Source organism: Centroberyx gerrardi, chromosome 12 (assembly GCF_048128805.1).
Source record: "Centroberyx gerrardi isolate f3 chromosome 12, fCenGer3.hap1.cur.20231027, whole genome shotgun sequence".
NCBI lineage: Eukaryota > Metazoa > Chordata > Actinopteri > Beryciformes > Berycidae > Centroberyx > Centroberyx gerrardi.
Window position 1 is genome coordinate 24,243,167 of NC_136008.1, and position 12,619 is coordinate 24,255,785.

Genomic DNA, 12,619 nt, shown 5'->3' on the forward strand with positions numbered 1-12,619 from the left:
CAAACTCCTCTCTGGAGTTTCAGTCTCTGGTTATGGAAGCAGCAGTGAATGTTCACTAATACAGACAAAACTATCCCGGGACGTAGGGATGATATCATTTGCATGCTGTAATACAGTGTTAATGTGTTTTGACTGACTGTCTAAACCTATAGGGCTCACACAGTAGCCTGCTCTTGGCTTCATTTTTGATCAAGCCAACAGATACCTCTGATTTGATTGGTTCCAAAACAGCTATGCTTAAACTTTGGTTTGAAATTCCCAACAGAGGAAAAAAACAATACTACCATACAATAGATTCACCTCTACAATTTGACACTCCTTTGTTGTCTTGAGTGAATTCTTTTTAGATTTAGAAGGCAAATAGGAGAGGACAGGACTTGAAGGTCTTTGTTGGTGATTGTTGGTTATGTATCAGCTGATAACGGGGTGTATCATATATATTTGTCAGTTGATAACGGGGTGTCCTTGCCTGAGTCAGGGACAGGAACACAACTTCCTCCGCCACAGCAGCAGCCACCCTGACCGTCCCAGTGCAGCATGGAGGGAGCCGCTGCGTGTGCCTCGGCCCGGAGGAGTCCCACGCTGCCACAGTACAGCTTCTCCACCTCCACCCTGGCCTTCGACCAGCACTTCACCACAACCGCCAGAGGAATACTGCTCCTGGCCGAAATAGTAAGTGCGACATGGAAGTTATGAGTGGTTCAGTGTTTGTTCTTGTTGTTGGCTGTAAGAAAACAACAGGAGACTGTGTCATTGCCAGTGTTCAGCAATTATCCCCTTCATCACAGCTCCCACAGGAACGCTCCGTCTGACTGGAACAGTAAGTTTTGACACAGTTCTGAAATGTCAAAGTTACAGAGTAGAGCGGGCAACTAGATTCAAGTTTGAAAGTTTGGCTTTTATAATTGTCACATTTGTTATTGGTGCTTGGCTATTGGAAAACTCTATATATACTGTACAATCAGTGTATCACAAAATACATTTTATTATGTCATCAATCAAGTTGTTCAGTTGTTCAGTCATCAATCATGTTGATAATTATGGGGTATTAATAACAAAAGAAAACTATATTACATAAAGGCTTTTATTTATGATAAAGTGTATACATTTTTGATTGATTCATATATAGAAACACGCACACCTAGAGACCACAGGTGCATCTCTGTCTCTATTTAGATTGGGCTATTTAGATAGAGCTGAAGACACAGATGAAGACAAGTTAGGTGTTAGAGAAACAAAAGACAAAGTGGTTTTCAATACTCAAATTTCAGATGTGTCATAGCATTCAGTTATTGCTATCTTTTTGTACAAAAGACACAGAAATATATATGAGTGAGATAAATGGATTCATCATCGTGACATTTCTGTGACTATTTGAAAGACGTTCCTTCATTAGATCCCATGACAAATCTAAGTACTAAGTAAAATCCTCTGTTTTCTGTGAAAGGAGGAAGTTGACCAAAAACACACCAAGCAAATCAACCTTCCTCTCTCTCTCCCTCATTGTGTCTCTTCCTTCCCAAATCAGCTGTGGGAAGATTTCAGGCTAGAGTTTCTCTAAATACAGTCTGGCTGGCTGCCATGCAGAGTGTAGGGCGTGCTGGATTACATGAGGCACGATTAGAGTAATCTGATTACAATATAATATAATGTAATATAATCTAAAAAAATCTGTAATTTGATTGCAGATACTTTTTTTTAAACAGTTGTATATTCACAAATCACTCAGCAATGTCAGAAATGTCAGAAAAGGCATTCAGATTGTGTGATTATAGTCATTAGCATAATTTTATACAATTTGAAATCACAGTTAATATGACTGTAGATGTTGATAAAACTATTCAATTACAATCTGGAAACACAATGCTTGGCTGCATATTCTATGGCTTTTGGGGGCAAAGTAATCCAAAAGTACCTGCACTACAGATTGCACTAAAAAGTAATCCACTAAATTACATTACTGATTACAATTTTAAGTAGGTAATGTGTGACGGATTACTTTGTGAGGGTAATCTTGCCAACCCTGCTCCCACAGTAGTGTGTCACACCAGAAACTGTTTTCTTCCTGTGACATGAAACATCCAGCAGAGAAGTCTTTTGTTGAGGCAGGAAGGGCGGGTAAATACTGTTGGGAGGAAAGAGGTCTAGTTATTCACCAAAGCAACGAGCAACACTTTGATTCAATGGAAATGGGCAGCATTGCCTGCAGGGGGTATGGGGATCATTAGCTGGGACAAAATGAATTAGAAGATGACACAGTAGGCTTTAAGGAACAAAAGTGTCATACTTTTTTTTAATTTTTTTTTTAGCAATGTTGCCCATGTATTCTGGCCGAAACACATGGATTGAAATCAAAACCATCTAGTTCTGGTGTGGATGCCAAATACTTCGACAGCCTCAGAAATGGACAAGTCACTTAAAATCAATCCAGTGCTTCTTGTGGCTAGATGGCAATATAGGACATGAACTCTATTGAATCAATACAGGACTCTAAACTGTATGGAATTTGCATCCTTTTGATATAAATCTATTGTCTCGAGGCTCAAAATCCTTCTTTAATCTGTTCCCTGCCTTTCATGTGTATCTCCTCTTCATGACTGAAAAGGATTGAATTGGTGAAATCAATAAGGGATCGCAGCTTTGACCTTACAGGCGTTGAAATAATTTGTGTGCCTGAATGGAAGAATTCACCCAAGCAACCCTGTTTATCTGTTCTCTCCTTTTGTCTCTGCTTATACCTCTACTGTACCTCTCTTCACATTTCATCCTCTCCTTCTTAATCCTCAATAAACTTTATTTGTACAGAGTGACACACTAAGCAGGTGGTTTCATTCACAGATCTGCCTGGAGCACCAAAAAGTCTCATTTCTCTCCTCTCCTCTCCTCTCCTGCAGGTCTTTGGTCTTTTAGTGTGGGTTCTGGTTGGAGGTACAGAGTATTTCCATGTGTCTGCTCTCTGCTGGGTGATGTTTGTGGCCGTCTTGTACTGGGTGCTGACCGCCTTCCTATTTGTCATTTACCTCACTGCAGCCCACAGCAGGATACCGCAGGTCCCCTGGACTACAGTGGTAATGCACGCGCGCGCACACACACACACACACACCCACACACACACCTACACACATATAGCTATAGCTCTGTCTATCTGTCTAGATCACTCCTTTACTGTCTTCCTGTCTCTCCCCCAGTCTCTGTGTTTTAACAGTAGTGCTGCAGTCCTGTATCTGGTGGCAGCAGCAGTAGATGCTTTCTCAGTCAGTCAGGCCATCAGGGGGCGCCACAACTACAACTGCTGGGCAGCATCCGCGGTAAGGACACTCCTGTCAATATTCTGTGTCAAGGTACTACAGTGCCATCTTCCTCTCCTCATTCATTTCTTCTCCCTCTTGTTTTTTTTCTACCCCTCACTCTCCTCAGTTCTTTGCTTTTCTGACCACACTGTGCTACGCAGGCAGTAGCTACCTGAGCTACCGTGCCTGGAGAGCCACAGAAGAAGAGCAGTAGTCTCTTTACTTCCTGTTTGAAGATGGCAGACTGCAGACTTCCTCTGAGTGAAGTGTTCAGCGGAGAGTGACCAGGCTTCAGACCGGGGCAAGGTCGATTCTCTTTCAGTGCAGTCACATCAAAACATCTATAGAAACTTAAATTAATTTGCCTTGATAAAGCAATGAACGTTCAGTGTTATTACTTTTTCTTTGATCAGATATGACAACTGTCTTAATTGGAAGGTTTTTTTTTTTTAGTATAGACAATCCGAAGTACAGTCAACTGTCTCCAATTCTGCACCCAATTTAGCAATAATGTTCTGTGCATTTTGGCCCTCTGGGGTTGGGTTGCACTGGAAAGACTGCATCAGGTGGAAGAAAAAAGAAGAATGATATTTTGGCTTTATATATGTGTAATGGGATAGAAGACCAAAATCAGCCCCATTTTTTCTTTCCTTGCTTCCAAATCGTTTGCCAGGTTATAATCATGATGCTTTTGTTTCTTTTTTTAATGAATTTTATATCATTGCCAAAACAGTGTGGTCCCAAGGGGAAATAAATCTGAATGATACCTTCCATGCAATGCAATGATAAAGAGTATGCAGCACACGACAAAAAGCTTTGAATTTAAGAAATGTTTTCTCCACACATTAAAGAGTACACACAAATAATGCTCTCTGCTTTATTAAATCATTTTGGGCAGAGTAATTTGGCTCATCTCCACCTTACAACACAAGTTAAAAGTGCAAAAAGTATGTGCTTTGTTTCCTTCCACGTTTTATGTGCAAAATGCTTGTTTGTAAATTACAGTCCTTCAAATTAATCAGAGCAAAAGTATTGGCTCCCATGCAAACGTTTAGTAGCCTAGATCCTGTATTTTTAACTGAACCAATGGTTTTACAGTGTGAAATTAAAGCAAAATTGGTGATGTATTATAAGTTTGGTCTATTGGTGTCCTGTTGCCTTTCATTTGGTCTATAGACACAGTTCTGTACTTATCATATAAAGTAAATCACTTCTCAACGCAATTGCATGTAGGGTACACTATCTTATTAGTTATACATAATGTTATATACATTAAACAGCGGTCCCTCCCTTTCTAAGCCTGAGTTGTATTCCCGTTGCCTTGCTCCATGTAGACCATTCCCCAGTGAGCTCCCAGTGAAGTGATGCCGTGGCCGTTGAAGCGCCCGCTCAGCATTCTGAGCTCTGTGTCCGGGTGGGTGGGGTAGAAGTTGAAAGAGGTCTGGAACACAGAATGGACACATAGTAAATGATTACCATCATGAATATTGATAATGATAATAAACAGGCAGGGTGGAAGTTAAAGCTGACCTGCGTTGGCTGTCCGGCAGTCAGAGAGCGCCCTCTGTTGGTCACAAACGCCACCTGATAGATGTAGTTAGCAACGTAGTATTTACCAGAGATCTGTAACATGGGAGAGCGTATATCCAATTAGTATGAGCAAGTTAACACAGTTGGTAGAAAAGTAATTATGTAATGTACTCTATATGTTATGATAGATTAATACAGTAAAAATTGCGATACATGATACCTTTATTCTAAAATATGACAAGAATACTAGTGTTGCAATATTTCTCAGACCATAGAATATACCCAAATGTATTAGTATAATGTATTAGAATAATATATAATGATGCTTTATTAAAAATATTAAACTCTTGAAAATTAAAAAAAAAAAAATCACTGAAAACTATAAAAATCGAGTTTCAGGCTATCAGTGCTGTTGCGTAAAGACAGTAAGATCAATTGGAAAAAAAAGGCTATTTTTACTTCCAAAATAGCTCACTTTTTGAGGTACACTGGTTTTGTCAGACTTCACCCAACATAATACCCAATCAATATTATAGTGATGGATGATATTGTCAAGTCATGTTGCATTAATCTAATTGAAATCTCTGACCTGAATGATGGCTTCTCCGTCATGTAGGTCTATCTGCAGTTCCTCGCCATGTTGGCGACCCAACAGTTCAGACCAAATGTAACCGTAACGCAACTGGATACTGGGGAGGAGAGAGAGAGAGAGAGAGAGAGAGAGAATGGGGTTAAACATTAGACTTCATAGATACTGGAGGAGGAGAGAGGAGTTATTACAAGGAGAGAGGAGAGAAAACGATAATTCAGCTGGACACTGGAGGGAGAAAAAGAGAGAGAGGGGAGAGGCATTTTGGTGAAGTCAAAGTCAATTTCAGGGGGTATAACTGTGGACTCACCCAGTAATGTAAGCGCTGGAGATCTCCCAGATCCTGATCCCTGTGATTCGTCCATCTCCTGTCGAGGAAAAAGCAGTGCCAGACCCAGACCCAACAGGCACAGAGAAGGAGTAGTACTCCGCCACGGCTGGAGAGGCGAAAAGACAAGTTAGAATACAAGAGAAGGAAATAGGCTTCTGCTTCTTGACTTGACCCGGCTCCACTCTCTACATAGAAAGGTGTTATTAGAAGCCGGGTGCGAGTGTTGAAGTGTAGAAGTGGCAGCAGGAGGGCTCGGCAGATGGATGGGCTACTTACGTTTTGCCAGGCAGCTGGCACACATCACAGCAAGGAACAGGAAGGCAAACATCCTAGAGTAGGATGGAAGAGAGAAAGGAATCAACACAGAGAACAGAAACCCATTCTTTATCGTCGTTATCAGCATCAGCATCATCAGAAAATTGCCTAGAATCACATTTGGTGTGCCAGCTAGGTTTATAGTTGCATTCCTGACAACAGACAGGTTTCGGGCTCTCAAGTTGGAAGGATAAGCAAGGAGGTGTGCTCACCAGAGCCTGATCTGGGCTGTTCAAAATTCCCACTGAGCATGTGTTGTAATTAAATATATGCTGTTTGATTGACAAATAAATTATAAATAAATGTTGAATTGAACAGAAGATGGGAGATTCCATGTAATTTCTCCCCGTTTGGATAGCTGAACTGTGAAATAAAAACTGATTGTATTTTCTCTCCCTGTGTAGTAACAGTCTTGATACTAACTTGGATTAGCTGAATTAAATGTGATTTTTTTTTTTTAGAAACCTTTTGTTAATGCAGATACATGGAAACTAATTGCTAGCATGTCACATAGCTATTGAACCAAAAACAATCAACAACTGGAAGAAAAAAAGCTAAATGATGACTTTCTAGAAGATAATATTAGTTCCAATACAACGACCTCCCGGTAACAGACCTAATGAAATGTTTTTTTTTTGAGTGGTTCTATATATCCCAGAGGCATATCAGTGATAAGGCTTGATGAAACACTGAAGCTTACTCAGCACATAAAGGACCATGTCAAGTAAAACAATGGAAATACCAAAATTGGAGTTCTACGTGACCCATAGTCGGGTCTAAGTAAAGTAGACTAATAGAATAATTCAAATCATTAAAAACAATTAAATAACAAGTGCCCACAGCCAGTGAGATGCTATTGAAGTACATCAACTATAAAAAAAATCGGAGCGGAGACAGGTGTAAATACTCACGTGTGGCGCAAGTCCAAGTGATCTTCTGGAATCAGTGTGAGCTCCTGAACTGATGGTGTGCCGACACTGGGACTTATATCTAGCCACCCCAACCCCAAACCTTCCCACACACACGCACACGCACACGCACACGCACACGCACACACCTATCTTTTTACAAGGTGCAATTACCCCAGCATTCCTAAATGACACTTTGTTTCTGCTGAACAATAGCAGGTTTTTTCTGTTGACAGGTCTTGAGGATTTAGGTGAACAAGGAAGTTCATATGAGGATGTAGTTGATTGCGTTCTCAACCACAGAGATTCAATCAGACTCATTGGAATGGCAGACACGCTAAATGGCTAAATGACCTAGTTATGGCAACACAACTGGGTTATTTAGTCATTTAGTGTGTCGGGCTTCAGGACAATTCAGTGATTGGACCCTTAATTTAGTCCACATTAGGGCCACGGACCCCCATTTGATGAGATTTTGTGTCTCGGATCCAAATCTGAGAATTTGTCCAGAATTCCTCTATTCTAGGTAGAGAGATAACAGTGAAACTATGATGAAAATAGTCATTCTTCTACTTTCTCTAATTGTGTTAATGTCTTGTAAATGAAATAATGCTGAAGTTTAACAATTCATCAATTTGCTGGGGACTCCCTGGAACCCCCTCAAGGACCCGTGGTGGTTCATGTTGAGACCCACTGCTCTAATTCGTGCTATGCTGTGTCAGCATAGCACTCTGGAGGGTCTTTATTAATTCCCTTGAAGGATTATTTACAATCTTATTCATCATGTGCTATGTATTACTATGCTGATATGCTGTTTTACTGCAGCAGAGATGCAATTACTCACTACTCCATCCACCTATGGGAATTTCTGTGAAGTAAACTCCTCCCTTTACATTTTCCAACTTCCTCTGAGTTCATCTCAGAAGATTATTTACACAATTCACAGTCCCAGTTAAAATGAGATGCACTTGCATAACGGAGACGGGATTTCAAATCTGTTCTTTTTTTAATTGGCAGATTGTTTTGTTTTTTTTGTTTGTTTTTTTTGCCTTAAAGCTATCATTTGATTCCAAACCCTGTTTTTGGAGATTTGATGATTGGAGTACAATTTGAATACTGTGTTTATACCTAACAGGCGCTGATTTCTGTACAAGAAATGCCAGCAATTCCCCACAAAAATACACATTTACCTGACAATAGAACATCTCCAGTTTAGCACCGTTCTGTGTCTGTATCGATCCCCTACTGCCACCACATGAGAAGGGAGTGGATTCTCAAACAGCAATCACACAGTATCATTAGACTGCTAAATAGAACCAGAGAACAGTCAAAAAAACAAATATAAACATTTGCTACAGCAGTTTGTTTTTCTGGATCAGAACCCAAAGGTGTATCACAAGAAGAATAAATTAGCTTCCCAAATTATTTTGCATAAATTGATTTTGGGGATATGGGATATGTTATTTTTCCAGTGCTTTCCCCAAACGCCTTGGAAAATTAGGCCCAAAGGTTGAAAATACATTAGCCTCAAAAAAACAGTTTTGGGTTCTGAGAAGAATATTTTGGGAAGTGTTTGCTGACAGAAAAAAAAGGTTGAAAATTGCCATTTTATAATGTTTAATGGCCTTTGGCATGGTATGAAACAGTCCTGGGCTCACTTCACGTTCAGTTCAGTTGATACAAAAATGGCAATACATCTGCTAATGATAGAATATTCAATCTCATTTATTTTTCAACAGGGTAACAATAGGGTAAACTTTTCATGCTTTTTCATCCTGAACTGATGGAATTGGAAATGAACCGAACACAAGTTTGGTGATAGACCTTGGGGTCAAATGGAACAAGGAAGTGACCTGTAGAGAAAGGTTTACAGGATTATTCCAACTGGCTCCACCAGAATAGCCGTTCTAAAAACAAACTGCTGCTACATGACAACCTAGTTAGCCTACTCCTCATCTTTGGGAATTTCTCAGTTGTTCAAAACTTCCTGCTTATGATTTGTGACACATGTTTGGCCACCACACCACAAAGCCACCAGTCCTAAATCAGATTCACACAACAATCGCGGGTCTAGGTCATTGAAGTGATTTTACGTGTGTAAACAGCATCAGGTAGAAAATCTCATGAACTGATTTTGCTCTAGTGAAAAAACAGTGAAAAAATAGATATTGCACAGAACCATCACTAATTCTCCATTCTATTAGATAGATAGATAGATAGATAGATAGATAGATAGATAGATAGATAATTTTTATTAACGTGTCACTCCTCAACATACAAGACAAACAGGGCAACAAACACAGTACAGTAAAAAAAAGAAGGTTGAGGACCACTCATTGAGAGTTATGAGACAGCTAAAAATAATACACATAGAAAAAAAATACTAGAATATATATATATATATATATATATATATATATATATATATATATATGTATATACATATATACATACACACAAATATACACACACATAAGTACAAACATTCGTATTGATACACATATACATACATATACATACATACACACACACACACATGAAAAATAGAAGTCATAATACACACACACAAACACAAAGAACATAAAACAATCTTAGTGTTGCATTATAAAATGTAGACACTCATGAATTTCACGTCTTCTATTAAGAATGAGGTGGCAAGCTTTGGCACATTCGTTGATACAATATTTACCAGCTACAATTAGATGTAGTTTGAAACATTATCATTGATCATTATCATATCATCTCATCAAGATGAGAAGTTGAGGATAAACTCAATGGACTATGCAGAAAAGCATGGCAGCCCCTTAGTCTGATCTGTCCCACAGTGTTACGTGTCCAAATGGCAACATGCCTGTCGGCCAGTGTGTAAATGCTGGAGATGCATGATGCTATACTGCATGTATAGTGTGTACAGCAGTGTTTTTCACCTGAAGGTGACTCATGACACAATGAAAAGATATGTTTGGCATTTCAGCTTGACTTGACTTCCTTGTAAACACAGTGGAGAATAACAAAGAGTCTGAGGTCAGTCTTGTCATTGACAAGTCAACAGGAAGGTCAACAAAGGTAAAAAGAGCCAACCTTCAGTTCTGTCTAAAAAGGGGGGAAGGTTTCTGGGGCTTTTGATAGATAAATGGGTTGGCTTCATATATGAAAGTGTAGGTTTTCTATGACTTCTCTATTGCAATACCAAATTACACACTAGCTTTATCTGGTGTTATTCTCTTACACAAGCATGAATATGTTGAATATAGGCTATTATTCAACTAACTGTCACAGTGATGGATTCTGGGTAGAAGTGGCATGAAGTCAGTCTATATAAAACTGAGAGGAAGACAAGGAGGGATCCCTAACTGTAATCACATCTTATCTGAAAGCTTGTGCAAAATATTACCCAATATTGCCATTCCTGATGCCTCAGATAAAGAAACACAATCATGAGAAAGTGCTGCAAGTCTATTGTCTAGTGCTGTTTGTATCCAACCTATCAATTAATTGCTGATTTTTTATTGTTAAAATCTTGGTTAATGGAAAAATATTTCTTATGTTATTAAAGTTATTAATTAATAATAATTAATAATAATTATTATTAAGTTATTATTTATTAACTCTGTCTTTTCCTCAACACAAATGATTTGAAAGGACTATACAAAAATGCAAAGTTTTTGAGGAGAGGTAAGTAGGTGCAAACTGTTGACTTCCGTGTGAGTCTACATGAGAGTAAGAGTCTGTGACGACACCTTTGTCTTCTCTTTGTTCCTGCTGGATGTACCGTAAATATAAAGCATGATGCAACTCCAGGTCTGACCTCTTGCTACATCTCAAACAGTTTAACTCTCTACTAGTCAGAGAGCAGCCTGACATCCTCAGAGTTAAGACTGAAGCTGACCAGGCTTTTGTCATGCAGGGCCCAAGACATTTTGGAACTTATTAGGCTGGAAAAATCAGTGTCATCACTTAAATCACTTCTTAAAACACCTTTGTACTGACAGGCTCTAATTTGATTTGATGTTTCATGTTTGCTTATTCTTATGTAAGTGTGTTTGAATTTGCCTTTTTCATACCACATTATTTTATTTGTAATGCTTGCCTTATATACTTTTATATTTTGTTTGCTTGTTTGAAAAGCATTTTATTATCATCATTTTGAAATTATATAAAACATTTCTTCTTCTGCTCCTCCTTTCTTTTTCTTCTTCTACTACTACTACCACTACTGCTAATAATAATAAGTAGTAGTAGTAGTAGTAGCCTACTAGTAGTTCTAGTAGTAGTAGTAGTAGTAGTAGTAGTAGTAGCAGCAGTAGTACATATATCAGAATCAGAATCAGAATCAGGTTTATTGCCAAGTAAAGTTCACAATACAAGGAATTTGCCTTGGTATGTAGGTGCATACAATAAACATGGAGAAAAATAGGAAGTAGAAGTAAAAAGCACAACAAGTACTGTAGTCAAGTCAAGAATATAAATATAAAAAATAAAAAACAAAAAGAGATATTTACAATACAGAATGTGAAAAAAATATATATAATAAAAGAAACATGTGCAATATATCTGCCATTGAAGTGTAATGGAAAATGGGAAAGCTGTACAGTTAGTGCAGGGATGTGCAAAAAATAAAAAAAATATACAGTATATATACAGTATATACTATATATATATATACACTATATATATATTTCTTTATTTTTACATCTTATATGTTATATAACAGGTGCTTTTTTTGACCCAATGATATGGATGTTGTAGACTCTGCACTCTGACTGTATACTCCAACAATATCCAACAATAATATATAATAGACAGTAATAGACAGTAATGTTAGTAATGTTACTGTCTATTATCCATAATAGACAGTAACATAATAGTCAGTGTCATATTTCAGTGATGTAACTGTTGCAGACTTCCCAGACCCTGATGGCAGTGATATGTCCACTTCCCTGGAAAAAACGCTGGTAGGCGTTACCAGAGGCTTTCCCCCCGCTGGAGAGAGAGCTGTAGGTCTGGCTCAAGGTTAACAGACAGAGAGAGAGAGGGAGAGACACAGCAAAGTTTGTAGACAAATGTCATGAAATATAACATTAGTTGTAAAGCACAATTTCTAAATTGAATTAAACTGAATAAAAACGCAGGGCAGCTGACACAATATGGCTACTAACCACACACACACACACACACACACACACACACACACACACACACACACACACACACGGCCCTGTTATAATCATGTTGGGCCCACGACGAAGCAAGTAGCATAGTCACACACAGAAGTGAAAACATGGTGATTGCAAGTCAATGAGTCTGGAAAGAGATGATAAAAATGGACACACAGATGTCATAACTCACATAGGATGCTCTGATGATAATATATGGTATATATGCTCTTTATTAGGAGCCACCCTGTATGTGAAGGCTGCAGTGATACCAGAAGGAAATTAACGTAGACATTCCAAGGATTCCTGTGGTTCAAACTAAGCTTTTCATGGTAGCTGAACCAGGAAAAAGGAAATTTTCTCTGCTGACTGATTTAGGATAGATTTTCAAAAGGTTCAAACCCCCACAAAATGTTGTGACAGTAGTAAAAGGTTGAAACCTTAACTTTTTATTTTTTCAAAACAAAACAAAAAACAACAACTTTAAAATGCTTATGCTT

General features: G+C 38.5%; 2 protein-coding genes across 2 annotated transcripts; one reads left to right on the forward strand and one right to left on the reverse strand.

The window, feature by feature from the left end:
• Window positions 1-537: 537 nt before the first annotated feature.
• Window positions 538-4,186, forward strand: cmtm8b (CKLF-like MARVEL transmembrane domain containing 8b). The gene is made up of 4 exons (XM_071925496.2): window positions 538-672; window positions 2,895-3,068; window positions 3,189-3,308; window positions 3,418-4,186. The coding sequence occupies exons 1-4, from the start codon at window positions 538-540 to the stop codon at window positions 3,502-3,504; spliced, it is 516 nt and encodes a 171-aa protein (XP_071781597.1). The 3' UTR covers window positions 3,505-4,186.
• On the reverse strand, window positions 4,154-7,050 carry LOC139931849 (zymogen granule membrane protein 16-like). Its single transcript, XM_071925469.2, has 6 exons — window positions 6,967-7,050; window positions 6,017-6,069; window positions 5,720-5,846; window positions 5,410-5,509; window positions 4,821-4,913; window positions 4,154-4,731 (listed from the first exon to the last, which is right to left on the reverse strand). The coding sequence occupies exons 2-6, from the start codon at window positions 6,066-6,068 to the stop codon at window positions 4,585-4,587; spliced, it is 519 nt and encodes a 172-aa protein (XP_071781570.1). The 5' UTR covers window position 6,069; window positions 6,967-7,050; the 3' UTR covers window positions 4,154-4,584.
• Window positions 7,051-12,619: the final 5,569 nt, after the last annotated feature.